Source organism: Carcharhinus amblyrhynchos, chromosome 7 (genome assembly GCF_965287045.1).
Source record: "Carcharhinus amblyrhynchos chromosome 7, sCarAmb.v2.hapA, whole genome shotgun sequence".
NCBI classification, from domain to species: Eukaryota; Metazoa; Chordata; class Chondrichthyes; order Carcharhiniformes; family Carcharhinidae; genus Carcharhinus; species Carcharhinus amblyrhynchos.
The window spans coordinates 20,104,758-20,125,052 of NC_137330.1; the positions used below are offsets into that span (position 1 = coordinate 20,104,758).

General features: G+C 43.7%; 1 protein-coding gene across 4 annotated transcripts in view; it reads left to right on the plus strand.

Moving 5' to 3' along the window:
• Positions 1–20,039, plus strand: part of asrgl1 (asparaginase and isoaspartyl peptidase 1) — a 41,754-nt gene extending 21,715 nt beyond the window's left edge. For 2 of the 4 annotated variants that reach the window (XM_080192015.1, XM_080192017.1), the window contains exons 4-7: positions 4,668–4,822; positions 5,936–6,054; positions 7,859–7,969; positions 19,102–20,039. In XM_080192015.1, coding sequence (XP_080048141.1) covers positions 4,668–4,822; positions 5,936–6,054; positions 7,859–7,969; positions 19,102–19,343 — 627 coding nt within the window. In that variant the 3' untranslated portion in view covers positions 19,344–20,039. The remainder of the gene's footprint in view (positions 1–4,667; positions 4,823–5,935; positions 6,055–7,858; positions 7,970–19,101) is intronic. The other 2 variants (XM_080192016.1, XM_080192018.1) reach the window with 2 other exon arrangements.
• Positions 20,040–20,295: the final 256 nt, after the last annotated feature.

Here is a 20,295-nt window from a genome sequence, read left to right on the forward strand (position 1 = left end):
CTATTCCCTTCATAATCTTATATGTTTCTCTAAGATCTCCCCTCATTCTTCCGAATTCCAAACAGTGTAGCCCCAGTCTATTCAGTTTCTCCTCATAAGCCAACCCTCTCAACTCCGGAATTAACCTAGTGACCTCCCCCAGTATATCCTTTAATGTACTATAGGCCCCCAAATTATTGGTGGGAATTTGAGAAGCAAATATGTAAGAAGATTGCAGATGGCTCCAAGAAAAGTAGTCAGAGATTTTAACTTTCCCAACATTGACTGGGATAGCCATGGTATTAAGGGTTGGATGGAGAGAAATTTGTTGAGTGTATTCAGGAGGAATTTCTGGGTGTACAGGTACACAGGCCACTGAAAGTGGTAACATGTGGAGAAGGTAGTCAAGAAGGCATATGGTATACTTGCCTTCATTGCTGGGACATTGAGTTTAAAAATTGTCAAGTCATGTTGCAGCTTTATAGAATTTAGTTAGACCGCACTTTGGTTCAATTCTGGTCACCACACTACCAGAAGGATGTGGAGGCTTTGGAGAGACTACAGAAAAGGTTTACTAGGATGTTGCCTGGTATGGAGGGCATTAACTATGGGGAGAAGTTGGAGAAACTTGATTTGTTCTCTCTGGAATGACGGAGGTTGAGGGGCGACCTGATAGAAGTCTGCAAGATTATGAAGGGCATGGACAGAGTGGATAGTCACATGCTTTTTCCCAGGGTTGAAGAGTCAATTACTTGGGGGCATGGGTTTAAGATGCGAAGGGCAAGGTTCAAAGAAGATGTACAAGGCAGGTTTTTTTGCACAGAGTAGTGGGTGCCTGGGACTTGCTGCAGGGGGAGATAGTGGAAGCAGATACGGTAGTGAGTTTTAAGGGGCGTCTGGACAAATACATGAATAGGATGGGAATAGAGGAACATGGTCCCCGGAAGGGTTGGGGGTTTTTGTTCAGTTGGGCAGCATGGTTGGTGCAGGCTTGGAGAGCTGAAGAGCCTGCTTCTGTGCTGTAATTTTCTTTGTTCTTTAATACAATGCCATCCCACAGCATGCACTTCGTGAGACTATCAAATTGAGAACTAAATTTCTGCTTTCCAGGATGGCCAGTGAGTCATTCTGACCATCAGACTTTGGCTGAATCTTGGTTATAACTACCAAACCTTAATTGCTGTTTATATTTTTGCGTCGTCTTTCTACACGTTTTTTAGAAATGCCCCTTTCAAACCATGGGTATGAATCAGGGCAAAAGCATGCTCTACGCTGAACTGCTGTTGAAATGCCGTATTCTCTGTCAGTGAGTTTTCCACTTTTAATCTTCGTGGTCTGAACAGTCAGTAGGAATTGCAGGTAGGAAGCTGAGTGAGATGATCCACTCGCTTTTATCAAGTCTATTAAAGCAAGGTACATAAGATTAAGAACTCTGCTAAAACAGAGTGTGGATGTAAATCTGAATCTCTTCAGTCTTATTGGCAATTGTCTAATTGTTAAACGTAAAATGTACGAACAACTTAGGTTTGCCTAATTGTAGAATGCTGCTGTTGGCTGTGACTTTCAAGCCAGTGGTATCTTGATTGCACTGACTGAATCAAAAAGAAATATGTACCTTTCTGAATATTTCAGACATGTTCAAGTGGATTACAAAGAACAAAAACAGCCCGGGAAACAGGTCCTTCGGCCCAACGAGCCCATGCCGCCGTTTTAATACTACCAGTCCCCCCCCCTCCACCCATGACCCTTATCTATTGTTTTTATGGCAATCCACATTGAGGGAAACTGATTTAGGGACAATTTATTACTTCCAATCAGCCTAATAGCACATCTTTGGGGTGTGGGAGGAAACCGGAGCACCCGGAGAAAACCCACGCAAGCACAGGGAGAATGCGCAAACTCCCACAGACACTGGCCACTCCAGAATGTAGTGACTTCAGCGGGGAGCAGCACAGCCGGCTGCAAGACTCAAACGGGTGCAGGGGGCTTTCTGCTGGGGCCACATCTTCCATTCGTCTCTGGCTGCCAGATTTCTGGCATCGTCAGCTCCGCACCAGAAATTGATGTGGAGCTGAATAAGTTATGTTAATGGGGATTTCCATCTGATGTGGGCCCAAGACTGAAGTCCCTGGGTCTGCTTGCGGCCCAGCCCTGCTGGAATGAAGCAGGGCCATGGAAGCCCCCCATGAGTTGGGGGTAAAGGGGGGTGAATGATGAGGATGGGATTCTTGTTGCCATTCTGTACTTGGGCTTACTAACAGAGGGAGGGAGGGAGCTGGAGATCAGGGTGGGCAGGAGGATTCAGGGCTGTGGGGTGGGGGACACAGGGAGATTGGCACTGGGGTAAGTGTGGTGGGGCGGGGGGGGGGATTAATGCTTGCCCAGACACGTCCAGGAGATCAGTGATCAAGTGGTTCGGGGGGAGGCCTCAATGCCAGTGATGTGGGATTGCGGGGTTGGCTGGCGCATGCGCAGTGGCCCACTCAGCGTCCTGTTGCCAGCCTCTTGAGCAGGAATAGGCCATTGATTTTCTACAGTGCACAGAGTGTGGGAGATTCATTTTGAAAACCCCACTGGAAAGAAACAATGGGATTTTCTCCAGTTTCTATGTGAATTCTGCACTTTTGGGAGAATCCCATCTCAATTTTATGTAGCTCCTTTGTCCACTGTTGCTGTTTTCCGATTATAGGGCCCAGCGGGACACCTTTTCTTAAGTTTCACCCTGCTGGTTTGGTTATTTGATTGCACATTCGATGATGTTTCTTAATTTCAATGTTTTCTCCAGTGTCTCCTCCTGGAGACTGAATCCATGGCAACCAGTGACCATTTATTAACTTGCATAGTTCACTCCTGAGCAGCGATAGTCAGCGGGGCATTGAGCCATGGGCTTGAGAGGTTGACATCAGAAGCTGACCCCTGTCATTGCCAAAAGTTCACTTTTCAGCACAAAACGTGCTGATTGGGAACAGCAACATTGCTTTTTTTTTCAGGATGCCAACATTCATGGTGAGGCAGGGACGGTGAGACTGAGCCCTAGATGTTCTGCCATTTAATGCCACTAATTTATTCACATTGTACAAGTCCACATCCCTCCTGACAGCTGGCTACAGGTGAGAGGCAACGCTAGTATCAGGAAACTGCCTGGAGCAATGGCAATCAGAGAAATGTGAGTTGGTGGGGAGGGTGTGGCATTGGGGACATTGGAGATCAGTCAGGATTGGTGGCGGGGGGTTGGAGTCGAGCGAGGTCAGCAGTTACGGGAAGGAGGGGTCAGCAGTCAGGTTGGACGTGTGGGAGAGAGGTCATTAGTTGGAGTTTGGTGGGGGGAAAGAGGTGAGCTGTTGGGCTGGAGGGAGGAAGTGGTCAGAGTTCAGGGGGTTGGGTAGGAGAGCTCAGCAACTGGTGGGGCGGGGGGAGATCAATAGTCAGGTCAAAGGCAGGCAAAGAGGTCGGCAGGTGGGTCAAAGGCAGGCAAAGAGGTCGGCAGTTGGGGTTCATAGAATCATAGAATCCCTGCAGTACAGAAAGAGGCCATTTGACCCATCGAATCTGCACCGACCACAGTCCCACCCAAGCCCTACCCCTATATCTCTACTCATTTTACCCACAAATCCCTCTAACCTACGCATCTCAGGACAGTAAGGGCAACTTTAGCATGGCCAATCAACCTAACTTGCATATCTGCTTCACAGCTCCAGGGACCTGGGTTCGATTCTTGGCTTGGGTCACTGTCTGTGTGGAGTTTGCACATTCTCCTCGTGTCTGCAAGGCTTTTCTCCAGTGCTCCGGTTTCGTCCCACAGTCCAAAGATATGCAAGTTAGGTTGATTGGCCATGTGGAGCACCCGGAGAAAACCCATGCAGACACAAGGAGAATGTGCAAACTCCACACAGACAGTGACCCAAGCCGGGAATTGAACCCAGCTCCCTGGAGCTGTAAAGCAGCAGTGCTAACCGTTGTGCTACCGTGCCGTAGTTGGGAGGGAGAGGTCAGCAATCAAGATGGGGACATGGGGAGATCAGCATTCCGGATCACGGGGAGGGAGTGGTCAGCAGTCAGGGTCGAGGGGGTGTGAAAGAGGTCAGCATGCCGGTCGGGGTGGGGCAAAAGGTCAGCATTCCATGCGGGGCAGGGGAGAGGTCAGCATTCTGGGGTAGGGTGGGGGTCCACAGTCAGAGGTGGAGGCAGAGGCTGGATAGGCATCAGTGGTTCCAGTTGTGGGATGTGGGTGGCCCCCTTCACACAAATGTTGGCAGCTTTTTCCTTTCAGTGAGACGCTCTTTGGGAAACCTGAGCTGCTGCAGGGAATTTTAAATTGGGCTTGATGTCTTCAGGATCTATGATGGGGCAATTAATATCAAAGCTAGACTATTGGCAAGTGTAATATTGATTCTAACCTGATGTCAGAATAGTCTCTTTGCTGCAGTCATATCTTGCAGGTCCAAAGCTGGTGGTCCTTGGTTGATGAATTGAAGTTTATTTAGCATTAAATATTGTCTGATTCCAAATGTCAGATGTGGTGCAATAATCTTTATGTCTAAAATCTGATTTATTACCTACTTCCCATGGCCTTTAGTGTCTCTGTTACTGCTCCAGATTCCTTGATACTTTAGATGCACCTAAACCCATTCATTTGGTTTGTTTAAATCTGATTGTTAAATTCTGATTGGAACCTGCTTCTTTTCTAGACCAATCATGTGATGCTGAGTGACCGAGGTGCTTCGCGTTTCGCTAAATCAGTAGGTCTCCCAGAAATCCCAATGGAAAGTTTGATTACGGAAAGGTCGAGAGAACGATGGAGGACTCAACTCTCAGGAGCCTCTACTCGAAAGGATTCGCAGATGTAAATTCATTTAATTTGAACCTCCTGTTCTAATTGGACAAGGTTTAATTGTCTATACATCAGACAGAATTCTAAACGTGTATGACATTCTTGCCAACTCTGTTGTTAGACAGTTTTCGATTTCATAGAATCCTACAGTGCAGAAGGAGGCCATTCATAAGAACATTAGAAGTAGGAGCAGGAGTAGGCCATCTAGCCCTTCGAGCCTGCCCTGCCATTCAATAAGATCATGGCTGATCTGAAGTGGCTCAGTTCATCTTTCCTGCTTTCTCCCCATAACCTTTAATTCCCTTGTCTACCAAAAACCTATCTACCCGTGTCTTAAATATATTTAGTGAGGTAGCTTCCACCACTTCAACGGGCAGAGAATTCCTTAGATTCACCACCCTTTGAGTGAAGAAGTTCCTCCTCAACTCCATTCTAAACTGCGCCCCCCCCTTATCTTGAGGCTGTGCCCTCTAGTCCTGCTGTCCTTTCTGAGCGGGAGGAATCTCTCTACCTCTACCCTATCCTTCCCTTTTATTATCTTATACGTCTCTATAAGATCCCCCCTCATCCTTCTAAATTCCAACGAGTACAGACCCATTCGGTCCATCGAATCTGCACCAACAGCTATCCTTTTAACATATACATCCTGGGACACTAAAGGGCAATTTAGCATGGCCAATCAACCTAACTTGCACATCTTCGCACTGTGGGTGGAAGCTGGAGGAAACCCACGCAGACACGGGGAGAATGTGTAAACTCCACATAGACCGTGACCCATGCGTTGATTGATTCTAATCAATGATACTTGCTTGATTGAACTTATTCCTGGAAAAGTTGATTTTTGGGTTCATGTTAATAAGGCTGTGCAGAAACTTGTGTTTTCCTTCAGCACAACTCCCAGCAGAATTTCATGTCATAACATTGAAGATTTAAGCAGCTACAAATTTGAACAAGAATTTGAATGCATTTTCTAGTTCAAGGATATGAGCCTGTGAAGTAATTTCGATCAGACTTTCCTGTTTCATTTGTTAAAATGACAATGTAATACTGAAGGATGCTTCACTAACACTTAGTTTAAGGAATGATTAATCATTTAAACTTCATCTTTGATTTCTTTGCTAACAGTGGTCATGAGACTATTGGTGCTGTTGCATTAGACACTAATGGGAATGTGGCCTGTGCCACCTCTACAGGAGGACTAAGCAACACGTTGGTGGGTCGAATTGGTGATACTCCTTGTGTTGGTACAGTATTTCCTCTTGTTTCCTGCTTGGTTTTCCTAAATTTTCTGCTTTCAAGTGCTGTATATATGTATTCACAATGACCCAAGGGAGATGACAGCAATCACATGTCTCTCTCCGTTTATCGGTTTGATGGGATACAGGATGAAGGGTTGGTGGAGAAAGGTAGGAATGGGTGAGGGGGCACCGAGGGGGAAAGACTGAAACCAATTCCCTTCACTTCATCTCTAATTCTTCCACCAATTACCTTAATTCTGTTTTCTGGCTACTGATCCTCCTTTCAGTGGAACTAGTTTCTTTTTCCTTACTCTGTCAAAACCTTGCATGTTTTGAACGCCTCTGTCAAATCTTCCCTCAACCTTCTCTGCTGTAAGTGGAATACTCCAAGCTTCTCTAGTCTCTTTACATAACTAGTCTGTGTCCTCAGTATCATTTTATTGCTTTGACACCATCCTAAAGTATGATTCCACACAGTCAGCCACAATTCTCCAGCTGGTTCCTAACTAATGATTTATCAAGATTTTGAGAATGTCTAAGTTTTATTGTACTCTGTGCCTTCATTTTTCAAGCCACAGATCTCATGCTTTAATTCTTTGTTTGTTTCACTTTCAAAAATTTGTTTGCATAACCCAAGGATCTCTCTCTCTACACACCTTTTCAAATTGTGCCGTTTATTTTGCACTGCCTCTCCTCACTAATTCCATCAATGCGGGCGATTCTACCAAGAACATTCTAAGTGTTGAATTGGCATAAAAATGGAGTAAATCCTGTGGGTTTTTTTTCAGTGGGAGCTTCAAAATGAATCTCCCTTGCTCTGTGAGCTGCAGAGTGCACTAGCATAAATCCTGTTGAAAATCATTGGGGGGGGCTTATTCCCACTGAAGAGGCCGGCAGCGTAGCACTGTGTGGGCCGTTGCGCATGCACCAATCAGTCAGGGTCTCTGCAGTAATTTACTTTTATTTTATCAGCCATGTCTGTTTGCCCATTTTGTCAATTTGTTGGTGATGTTTGTTCCAATTGTACTATTTACTGTTTGCTATTTACACGCTGCCCTTTTGGATAAACACGGTAAGAAGTCTCACAACACCAGGTTAAAGTCCAACCTTTTGGACTTTAACCTGGTGTTCTGAGACTTCTTACTGTGTTTATCCCAGTCCAACGCCAGCATCTCCACATCATGACTACCTTTTGGCTGAATGCAGATATCAATTTGGGCTTATCTTAACTGTACTGCTTAATATTTTAGACACTAATTTTCAAAGGGCAGCAAGAATCTCCCTGCAACAGACAAGGTGAAGTCAGGTTCCACAATCACTGACATTTTAACAGACTCCCTTCTCTACTTGTATCAAAAATAAAATATTGCTAACCCTGGGAATCTGAAATAAAAGCTGAAACTTATCAGGGCTGGCAGGATGTATAGAAACAGAAATAATTACCTTCCTTCAGAACCCTGTTTTTCTCTCACTATACACGCTGACAGACCTGACAGTTGCAGCGTTTTCAATTTCATTGTGTCTTCCTAGATCCATGACTTATTTGGACTCTGGCTGTTTGTGTGAAGGGGAGAGCCCTGAGATGGGAATCTCAGTCAGAGCTGTTGTATCATTTCAGACAGGTTGACTTTTGGGATAATATTTGTATCCTATTGTTTTGTGATTGAATAAACTCTGGGAGTCTGTCACACTGTTGTGTTATGTACGTGTCAAGTCCAGTGGATGGATAAAATCCTCCCTCTCAACTTTACATAGGTTGATTCTGGTCCAATGCAGTCAGCTTGACATTTGCATCTGTTTTTCTGAGCAGGAAGCGGAGGCTATGCTGATAACCTGAGTGGTGCAGTCTCTACCACAGGAAAAGGGGAGGCAATTATGAAGATTACCCTGGCTAGATTGATTACGTTTTACATGGAACAAGGTAGCCCTATTTTTCTACTATCTATTGAGTATTCTATGGTGCGTCAATATAATATACAAATTGCAAAATCATACCTTGGCCTAATTTTAAGATTATGAACTTAAAAATGTTCAGGATGTGATGCCAACAGTAATGTCAGGATTGTGATTTTTTGGTAACCATCCCATGTTGACTGCTTTGCAGTATACTGGGTAAGTAAGAGGCTACCTCATCGGTACAGAGCTAGAGTAAAGATGGAAGTGTTAAATAAGCTGCTTGGATGCATCCTGGGACCCTGCCTATCTTACACAGACTATTAGCTAGCTGTTGGCTAGCTGATAGAAGACAGAGGGTGGTGGTTGATGGGAAGTATTCGTCATGGAGTTTTGTTACAAGTGGTGTGCCTCAGGGATCTGTTTTGGGGCCACTGCTGTTTGTAATTTTTATAAATGATCCGGATGAGGGTATAGAAGGATGGATTAGTAAAATTTCCTGATGACACCAAGTCGGAGGAGTGGTAGATAGTGAAGAGGGGTATCATAGTTTACAGAGAGACTTGGACAAGTTGCAGATCTGGGCCGAGAGGTGGCGGATGGAGTTTATTGCGGAAAAGTGTGAGGTAATTCACTTTGGCAGGAATAACAGATGTGTAGAGTATAGGGCTAACGGTAGGACTCTGAATAGTGTTGACAAACAGAGGGATCTAGGTGTATACGTGCATAGATCCCTGAAAGTTGGAAATCAAGTCGATAAGGTTGTTCGGAAGGCATACGGTGTCTTGGCGTTTATTGGTAGGGGGATTGAATTTAGGAGCCGCAACGTCATGTTGCAACTGTACAAAACTCTAGTGCGGCCGCACTTGGAGTATTGTGTACAGTTCTGGTCCCCACATTATAGGAAGGATGTGGAGGCATTGGAGAGGGTGCAGAGGAGGTTTACCAGGATGTTGCCTGGTATGGAGGAAAGGTCCTATGAGGAGAGACTGAGGGATTTGGGGTTGTTTTCGTTGGAAAGAAGGCGGCTAAGAGGAGACCTTATTGAAACATACAAGATGATTAGAGGTTTAGATAGGGTGGATAGCCCTTTTCCTCGGATGGAGAAAGCTAGCACGAGGGGACATAGCTTTAAATTAAGGGGTGGTAGTTATAGGACGGATGTCAGGAGTAGGTTCTTTACCCAGAGAGTGGTGGGGGAATGGAATGCCCTGCCTGCTGCAGTTGTAGATGCGCCTAGTTTGGGGGCGTTTAAGAGGTCCGTGGATAGGTTTATGGATGGAAAGGGATTGGTTTAGGTTAGAGGGTCATTGCTTTTCTCTTAATTGGTCGGTGCAACATCGTGGGCCGAAGGGCCTGTTCTGCGCTGTTATGTTCTATGTTCTATTAGATCATCCTTCTTGCAATTTGCCCTGTGTTCTACAGAGCCACATTGTCATTTTTGAGGTTAGGGCACCAAAATTCTATGCATTTGGTCTCACTGGTATTTCTAAAGAAAGGTCATTTAACTTTGTTTCCCTCCATTGATGCTGCTTAGTCACTGCTTATTTTTGAACATTTTCTGTTTTTATTTGAGGTCTCACTTAAGCCTTATTACCATGGCTCTTATTTCGTTCTAAATTTAGTCCAGGCAATACAGCTCTGGATCCTGTTTAACTTCAGCTGCAACTTGCTTGGAATTTTAGTCAATGAACTTGCTCAAATCTTCTTCACCTGCAACCTGAAGCCTTCGCTCACTGCAGCTATACCCTGTACCTTTTTACATCTAAGCTTTGCATTTGTATATTTTTTGAGTAGGAAGTAGAGGCTATGCTGATCTCCAAATGCATAACTGCAAACATATTTCTCCATTAAAAGACCCCTCCTCAAGATCTGAAAATCCAGTTGTAATCTATTTTCCTTTCCTAAGCTTCTGTGTTAAACCTGCAATTTGATATCATCCATAGATCTAATTACTGTGCGAGGTAGGTTTCCTCCATATTAATGATGAATTTAAATAAACAGAAGGGGACTCTGAGTCCTGGGAAACTCCACTCATCACCATTGAAAAGCTATTGCTTTTAAAATCAGTCTTTGCTTATGGTCATTTATCCAATTTGTGATCCATATTGTCACCTCACTCTTCATACCCTGGACATAACGTTTGCAAAGAGCACCTCATGAGCCATTTAACAGAATTTTTTTGGAAATCTTTATCTCGTTGAATCACCCAATAACTTCTTCAGAAACCTGGATTTACTTCATCAAATAGCATCGATGACAAAGTGGTGAGCACTTCTGCCCTATCGTGCCAAGGACTCGGGTTCAATTCCAGCCTTGGGTGTCTGTCTGTGTGGAGTTTGCACATTCTCCCCATGTCTATGTCAGTTTCCTCTGGGTGCTCTGGGTTCCTCCCACACTCCAAAGGTGGTGGATTGGCCATACTAAAATTGCCTCTTAGTGTCCAAATATGTGTAGGTTAGGGGGCAAATGCATGGGGGGGTTAGCTTGGGTGAGATGCTCTGTGGGAGAGTCGATGTAGACTAGGTGGGCCAAATGACCTCCTTTAGCACTGCAGAGACTCTTTGATTCTTTTGTCTGTTTTCTGGATCTCTGTTCTTTCTGAGCTAGTGAAAATGTTTACTGTGCTGCCCATAAATAGCCTATTCTTACTGTGCTATCATACTTGAAGTTGCCTAAGATTTGCTTCCAAGCCAGAAGTTTCCTGACTGGAAACTTCTTGATCATGCATTCATTCCTGATCAAGGCATGTTCTGGAGGGTGCTGGGTGCTGAGGTGGGCTGTTTAAAAGGCTCATATCTTTCTCAGTGCAAAGAAAAACAGTATCCCCAAAAACTGCCCTCATGTGACTTCATCAATGCCAGCTCAGTTCCCCACACAATCTACAATACCCCTCATGTTCAGACTCCTTGCCACCACACTTTGGTTTGTTTAGACCTATTTCCTTAAATGTCTACATTCTACAAGTTGTGTTTTGAAACTCACAGTAACAAAAGTTACTTATCTTTGAAGGCAGCTGTAGTTTAAAATGTATTGATGCCTCTTTGAACTGTAGATGTGAAATACTTTCTGCCACCATTCCTCCCAGTGGGAATGTGGGACCTGGTTCAAGATGGCATTTGAGGATTCTGGCCTCGATGCCCTTTTGGCTTATTGGAACTATTGGTGCTTCTAAGCCAAGCTGTTGGAGCACAATGTGACACTCTCGTTGTGAAAAATTGCCAAGGTACATCGTGTTCAGAAGAATGAGGATAAGTTCAACCTGTCCTACTGTCTTATTAACCATTCTCGGTCATCAGCAAAGTCAGAGAATGAGCTATCAGCATTGAAATTACATGTCACATACTCACTAATCCTTGGTGCAGGCTTTTCTTGAAGCACTCTGCTCCAGCCTTTATTGCAGACTTGGACCAAACGAGGACCAAAAACTATTTATTATGAGTTAGGAGAGACTAATGTTGCAATCAGAGCAACATTTGACCAAGGAGCCCCAACAAATAGAAGAAAATGGAGGAGACTCTCCATTGTTTGGGCATTGGGGGAAACTCTTCATTGTTTGGAGTCATACCTACCACAGAAGATGATGGTTGTAGTTGTTGGAAACTAGTCATCATAGCCCAGAAGCATTGCTGCACAAGATATTCAGCTGCTTTAGTAATGAGCTTCTCTCCATCACAACTAACGCTCTTTACGAATAATTCCAAAGTGTTCAGTCCCATTTGCAGTTCCGTAATCACCCGTAAATGACTGGATATTCTGTTTGGTGTCTCAGCAATTGATTTTGCAAAGCCTGTCCACTGCTTACAGGACACAAATTGCCAATGTAGTGGAATACTTGCTTGGATGGATGTAGCTGCCACAACACCCCATAACCTAGTCATTGTCAAGGACAAATGTAGATGCAGTGCAGCAGCTAGCTAAGATTGCTGCTTCTAAGCATGAAATCTCCATCACGAGAGGACCAAGGACATAGATACATGGAGGCACAAGTTCCTCACCAAACTATACCCCATCCTAACTTGGAACTGTCTTATTGTTGCTGGGTCAAAATCCTGGAACTCCATTTTGGAACCCCCTTCAGCACACAGATTGTCGCGGTTGAATAAAGCAGCTCATCACCATCTTTTCAAGGACAATAAATAGAAGCAGGAGTAGGCCATTCAGCCCTTTGAGCCTGCTCCTCCATTCATTTTGATCATGACTGATCATTGAATTCAATATCCTGATCCCTTTAGCCCCAAGAGCTTTCGCTAATTTCTTCTTGAAATCAGACAACTACTTTCTGTGGTAGTGAACTCCACGCATTCACCACCCTCCGGATGAAGAAATTCTTCTTCCCCTCAGTTCTAAAAGGTTTACCCCTTATCCTCAAACTATGAACCCTACTTCTGGACTTACCCACCATTGGAAACGTTCTTTCTGAAACTACCCTATATAACCCTGTTAGAATTCAAGTTTCTATGAGATCCCCTTTCACTTCTCTGGTGAATATAATCCTATCTGACTTTGACTTTGTCTCTCCTCATATGACAGACCTGCCATTACCAGGCCTCTGCCTGGTAAACTTTCCCCTCAGATAAAGACACCAAAACTGCACACAATGTTCCAGGTATCGCCTTACCAACACCCTATACAATTGCAGTAAAACATCCAAATTCCTATCCTCAAATCCTCTTGCTATGAAGGCCAACATACCATTTGCTTTCTTCACCTGCTGGCCTTTCTGGCAATTCCCATGTCCCTAAACATGAATTTGAAAAACTGATGGATGGGTATGATGTGTGCCTAAATCTCCTTCATACAGATGAGGCTTCATATTTGGAGCACATACTTGAACAGTTTAATCTTAAATTGAAGGTCTATGCTGTAAGTATCACATAAGTTCTGTAGCTGCACCATTTAGTTCCTGTAGGAGGCAGCAAATATTCTTGTAATGAAAACAAAAAATGATGTTCTCTTTCATCAATGGAAATTTTCTTCGCCATGCTTTTTAAAGGTAGAAAATCTCAGGATGCTCCCATGATTTTATGTAATGGGCTTTTAAGAATAATTGTTTTGTTTGTTAGTCTGGGCTGTAACGAACCCAAACAGCAATAGCAATCCAATTAAGTAGGTAATCATTTTGCCTGTACTCTAAATGGACACAAGTTACAGCTGAGGTGAAGGGAAAATATGTCCCATGCTGAGAATTTCATGTTAACTGATTAGCTGGTTGTGCCACATTATTGCCTTTAGTTAGGAGTTTTCCAAAATGTTACCTGCATCACACCATTGTGGGTGAGTCTGCACTGATTTCAAACTATCTGAAACGTCTCCACATTTTTGATCACTAATTGCAAAATCTTTGGTCTATACCAACCTTTGTCTTATTTTTCTTCTGAATGCTTCTTGTAGGTGTCAATCTTTCCTGTTCTCAAGGCCTTTCCAAATGCTTATTGTTTTTCAATAAGCTTTTGAGCAAGGGAGTTTTAATACAGCAAGTTAAAATAACGGTTGTGTTATAACTGTAGTTTATCTTGTAGAATACTTCTGTTCCAAATTTTACAGGAAAAGAGCAACATGGGATTCTAATAGTTCACAAAACACTGAACTACTCGGCAGTAATGTGGCACAACCAGTTAATCGGTTCACATGAAATTCTCAGTATTTCTTTGCATCTCAGCTGTGACAAATCCAACAAGCTTTGTGAGGTCCGCAAACTTGCTAATCAAACCAGTTACATCTTCCTCCAAATCGTTTATATATTACAAACAGCACTGATGCCTGAGGAACGCCACTTGTCACAGCCCTCCATTCAGAAATGCAGCCTTCCGCTGCTACCATCTGTCTTCTGTGACCAAGCCAATTCTGTATCCACCTTACTACTACTCCTTGACACCAGATCTTCTACTTCCCACTTCTTGGTAGATGTTGCTGGGTTGACTTCTCCCAGAATGCACCAGTGAAGTCCCTCAGCTGTCTCTACCTGTGGGTAGTTCAAGGTAGGGATTGATAGATTTCTAATTAACAATAATGTAAAGGGTTGTGGGAATAGTGTGGGCAAAAGGTATTGAAGTGTCTGATCAACCATGATAGTGTTGCATGGCAGAGCAGGCACAATAGGCTGAATGTTCTATTCCTTTTCCTATGCTGTCGACCACCCTGTCAAGTCCCCTCAGAATCTTTGATGTTCCAATAAGATCACCTCCTATTTTTGTGAACTCCAATGTGTATTGACCCAATCTGATCAGCCTTTTCCTTTCCTCCCTGGAATCAGCCAAATGAGCCTTCTCTGAAGTGCTTACAATGCAAGTATATCTTTCCTTAAGTAAGGTGACCAAAACTGTAGAAAATTGCAGCTCAGAAACAGGCCTTTTGGCCCTTCTTGTCTGTGCCGAACCAGTTTTTTGCCTAATTCCACTGACCTGCACTTGGACCATATCCCTCCACACCCCTCTCATCCATGAACCCGTCCAAGTTTTTCTTAAATGTTAAGTGACCCTGCATTTATCTGGCAGCTCATTCAGCACTCCCACCACTCTCTGCGTGAAGAATTCCACCCTAATATTCCCTTTAAACTTTTTTCCTTTCACTCTTAACCCATACCCTCTGGTTTTTTTTCTCCCCTAGCCTCAGTGGAAAAAGACTGCTTGCATTCACTCTATCTATACCCAACAAAATCTTATACACCTCTATCAAATCTCTCCTCATTCTTCTACACTCCAGGGAATAAAGTCCTCACCTATTCAATCTCTCTCTGTAACTCAGCTTCTCAAGTCCTGGCAACATCCTTGTGAACCTTCTCTGCACTCTTTCAACCTTATCTACGTCCTTCCTGTAACTAGGTGACCAAAATTGTACACAATACTCTAAATGCGGCCTCACCAATGCCTTATTCTCTTTTCATTCACAGGTTTTAAGTCGGTCCACCTCGTGTCCAATGAGGGGCATTCACGCGATGGGTCGTACTGGGGCTGCTCTTGGTTGTTTGAGATTGGCCTAGTGCTTCATGTTGTTAGTGTGCCTAAACTGGACCAGATACTGGGCAAGACGACAGCTCAGTGACTATTGCTGATTGCTGTGCAGACACATGGATTTGGGCCGGTGTCTGGGAGTTTGCGCATTCTCCCCGTGCTTACGTGGGTTTTCTCCGGATGCTCCAGTTTCCTCCCACACCCCAAAGATGTGCTGTTAGGCTGATTGGCAGGAATAAATTGTCCCTAAATCAGATTCCCTCCATCTGGATGGCCATAAAACATTAGACAGGGGTCGTGGGTGGAGTAGGGGGACTGGTGGTGTTGAGATGGCGGCGCGGGCTCGTTGGGCCGAAGGGCCTGTTTCCTGGGCTGATTTTGTTCTTTGTTCTTTATACAACCTTACCATAACACTCCAACTTTTATACTCGATACTCTGATTTATAAAGGCCAATGTACCAAAAGCACTCTTTACGACCCTATCCACCTGTGATGCCACTTTTAAGGAATTCTGTACCTGTATTCCCAGATCCCTCTGTTCAACTGCACTCTTCAGAGTCCTACCATTTACCCTGTACATTCTACTTTGGTTTGTCCTTCCAAAGTGCAATACCTCACACTTGTCTGTGTTAAATTCCATTTGCCATTTTTCAGCCCGTTTTTCTAGTTGGTCCAAATTCCTGGCTTTGAAAACATTCCTCACTGTCCACTACACCTCCAATCTTTGTATAATCAGCAAATTTGCTGATCCAATTTACCACATTTTCATCCAGATCATTGATACAGATGACAAACAACAATGGACCCAACACCGATCCCTGCGGCACACCACTCGTCACAGGCCTTCACTCAGAGAAGCAATCCTCCACAACCACTCTCTGGCTTCTTCCATTGAGCCAGTGACTAATCCAATTTACTACCTCCCCATGTATACCTAGCGACTGAACCTTCCTAACTAACCTCCCATGAGGGACCTTACCAAAGTATACACCATATCAAAACAATACACCATATTCCAGGTCTCACCAATGCCTTATACAGCTGTAACAAGACTTGACAATTTATGCATTGCAATAAATGTGCAATAAATACCAGCATTGCTTTTGCCCTTTAACTACTTGCTGTACCCAGTTAACTTTCTTGTGCAAGGACACCCAGATCCCTCTGGACTACAATATTCTTCAGTCTCTTTCCTTTTAAATAATAATTTGCTTTTCTATTCCCAAAGTGGATAACCTCACAATTTCCCTCATTATACTCCAAGTGCCAAATTGTTTTGCCCACTCACTTAATCTTTTTTCAGACTATATGGGGGCAATCTTATGAAACAAATGAATCTTAAGTCCAGAACGAGCATGAAAGCGGGAGTTGTAGATCCATTATTCGGCGAGTCCAAATCTGGTATCTTATGCACTCAGTGCATGAGAAAATGCTGAAATAGGATTTCTGCCTGTCAAGGAGGAACGGAGGCATAGACTATTTTCTAAATGGGGAAGTGCTTAGGAATCAGAAGCACAAAGGAATTTGGGAGTCCTTGCTCAAGATTCTCTTAAGGTTAATGTGCAGGTTTCAGTTGGCAGTTCGGAAGTCAAATGCAAAGTTAGCATTCATGTTGAGAGGGCTAGAATACAAGAGCAGGGATATACTTCTGAGGCTGTATAGTGCTCTAGTCAGAGCCCATTTGGAGTACGTGAGCAGTTTTGAGCTCTGTATCCAAAGAAAGATGTGCTGACCTTGGAAAGGGTCTACAGGAGGTTCACAAGAATGATCCCAGGAATGAAGAGTTTGTTGTATAAGGAATGGTTAAGGACTCTGCGTCTTTGGAGTTTAGAAGGATGGTGGGGGCAGGGATCTTATAGGGATTCTGTGAGGTTTGGACAGAGTGGACGCGGAGAGGCACGGTAGCACAGTGGTTAGCACTGCTGCTTCACAGCTCCAGGGACCTGGGTTCAATTCCTGGCTTGGGTCACTGTCTGTGTGGAGTTTGCACATTCTCCTCATGTCTGCGTGGGTTTCCTCCGGGTGCTCCAGTTTCTTCTCACAGTCCAAAGATGTGCGGGTTAAGTTTGGTCATGCTTAAATTGCCTCTTAGTGTCCTGAGATGTGTAGGTTAGAGGGATTAGTGGGTAAAACATGTAGGGATATAGATGTAGGGCCTGGGTGGGATTGTGGTCGATGTAGATTCGATGGGCCAAATGGCCTCTCTCTATACTGTAGGGTTTCTATGATTTCTTCTAAGAGGATATTTCCATTAGTAGGAAAAACTAGAACCAGAGCGCACAATCTCAGGCTAAAGGGACGATCCTTTAAAACAAAGATAAGGAGGAATTCCTTCAGCCAGAGGGTTTTCTGTGCTTAATCCTCTCTCCACTCATATTGTCTATACCCTTAGGACTTGATTACCTGTGGGGACTCACATTCCAACCATTGTTTTGTGGATTGAGTTTGTGTCTTTATGTGCCCTGTTTGTGAACTGAGGTCCCACTCACCTGATGAAGGAGCAGTGCTGCAAAAGCTAGTGGTTTGTGCTATTAAATAAACCTGTTGGACTTTAACCTGGTGTTGTGAGACTTCTTACTGTTAATAAGGGGATCAGGATTATGGGGAAAGCTAGGAGAATGGTAATGAGAAAAATATCAGCCATGATTGAATGCCAGAGAAGACTCGATGGGCCAAGTGGCGTAATTCTGCTCCTATCTCTTATGGTCTCACGACAACGACTGGTGTCCCTTTATTCAATTCCTTGTTCCATCCTCAAACAACTCTAATAAATTTGCCAGATACGATTTTCCTTTCACAAAACCATGTTCACTCTGCTGAATGTGTTGCGATTTTCAGAATGTTCAACTGTTACCTCTTTAATAATGGATTCTAGCAATTTCCCAATGACAGATATTGATCTAACTTACCGATAATTTCTTGCTTTCCCTCTCCCTCCTTTCTTGAACTGAAGTGTTGCATTAACGATTTTCCCAATCACAATCCAGAATTTTGGAAGAATTGTTTGCTACCATTGCTCTGAATAGGCCACTTTCTCTCATGAGGCTGCCGCCGTCTTCTGGGTTCAGATTTCATAAGTGACCGCCTTCCGAGTTCTCAACCAAGCAGCCGTTCTATACGTAAGCCTGGACAGCATCTGTTGATGCATTTTGTGATAAACTCAGCCCCCTCATGTTCCAGCTCTATTCTGCCTCCACAGATGCTGTCTGACAAGCTGAGATTTTCCAGCATTTTCTAATTTTGTTTCATTCCAGCATCCACAATATTTTGCTTTTAACTTTAATTATTTTCAAATTACATTTTGCTGGAACTATGCTGAGGACATCTACTTAGATTTGTCTTTAAAATGAAGGAGTTTGATAGTGTAATCATAGAGAAGATGAAGAGTCCAAAATTAGATGAAATGAATACAAAGTGTTCACTAATAAATCCTATATTGAATGAATTAATCTTTTATCCAGAGTGTTTTTTAGATAATGGAATTATGTCTATGGTGTAGCTGAGATGAATAACATAAGAACATAAGAAATAGGAGCAGGAGTAGGCCATCTAGCCCTTCGAGCCTGCCCCGCCATTCAATAAGATCATGGCTGATCTGTCGTGGCTCAGTTCCACTTTCCCGCCTTCTCCCCATAACCCTTAATCCCCTCTCTTATCAAGAACCCATCAACCCGCTTCTTATATGTCTTTATTGGATGTTAATTAAGTACATGTATAGGAATAGAAGGATATATGAAATATGAGTTCATCGTGGAACATAAACACTGGAGTATTTGGGCCAAATAGTCTATTTTGTAAAATTCTCACTAAATTGTTAACATGGCAGCATGGTGGCACAGTGGTTAGCACTGCTGTCTCTCAGCGCCAGGGACTGAGGTTCGATTCTAGCCTTGGTCACTGTCTATGTGGAGTTTGCACATTCTCTCTATGTTTGCATGGGTTTCCTCTGGGTGCTCCAGCTTCCTTCCACTGTCCAAAGATGTGTGGGTAGGTTGATTGACCATGCTAAAACTGACCCTAGTGTCGGGGGGATTAGCAGTATAAATGTGTGGTGTTACAGGAATGGGGCCTGAGTGGGATTGTGGTCAGTACGGACTCAATGGGCCAAATGGCCTCTTTCTGCAATGTAGGGTTCTATGGTTCTGTCCAAGGAAATGCATATGAAGGTTTAGATAAAAAATAACCATTGTATTTTATCTTACCATAGGCATGTCTCCAGCAGAGGCTGCTGACACTGGCCTCCAGTGCCTGTTGGCCAGATTACACAGTCGTGCTGGAGTAATAGTCGTTAATAATGCTGGGGATTGGACAGCCAAGTTCAACACTGAAAATATGCCATGGGCTGCAGTAGCAGGTGATAAGTTATATTACGGCATTGCTTTGGGTGAGATTCGCAATTGTGCCATTGAAGATACTTCCTTCCAGCACGGGTCAAGAAGTGACATCTAGGTATTCATTCCATTTATTCTATTGCATTGGACTATTGATGAATAACTTCATCTACCAAACATCATGAGTTATTCATGAAATACGTGCTCCCTTATAGTCAATCTTTTCAGTCCTGCAGAGCAAGAAGATTCCTGGTTTGATTCTTGGTATGTGCTGAGTAATCTGATTACTGAGGACACCATAATCAGCTTCAGTCATCATGAGTGAGAGATGAGTGGAAATAAATCAGGCTTTTCAGATCACAATCCAGTGTCATTCGGCCCCTGATCTTCAGGTAGGCGTTCTCCAAGGCAGCCTTCACGACACACGACAATGCAGAGTCGCTCAGCAGAGACTGATAGCCAAGTTCTGCACACACGAAGATGGCCTCAACTGGGATCTTGGGCTCATGTCACACTATCTGTAACCGCCCCCACCCCCCATGACTTTCGTGGGCTTGCAAAATCTCACTAACTGTCCTGGCTGGAGACAACACACATCTCTTTAACCTGTGCTTAACCCTCTCTCCACTCACATTGACTGTACCTTTAAAACTTGATTACCTGTAAAGACTGTAAAATTACCTGTAAAATTTTGTAAATTGAGTTTGTGTCTTTATATGTCCTTTTTGTGAACAGATCTCCCACTTACCTGATGAAGGGGCAGCTCTCCAAAAGCTAGTGGTTTGTGCTACCAAATAAACCTGTTGGACTTTAACCTGGTGTTGTGAGACTTCTTGCTTTATCATAAGCAGTCAAGCAGTAACATTACTGTATTTGTATTGACATGTGTGGTGTTTGGACTCCATGCCTTACAAATTTGTTGGAGTTCTTTGATGAAGTGACCAGGAAAGTTGAGGGCAGAGCGGAAGATGTAGTCTTTCATAAAGTTCCACATGGTAGAATGCTCTGAAAGGTTAGATTTCTTATGCTTTTATGCTCTGCGATGCTAGTCAAGAGTGGGAGAGTGTGGA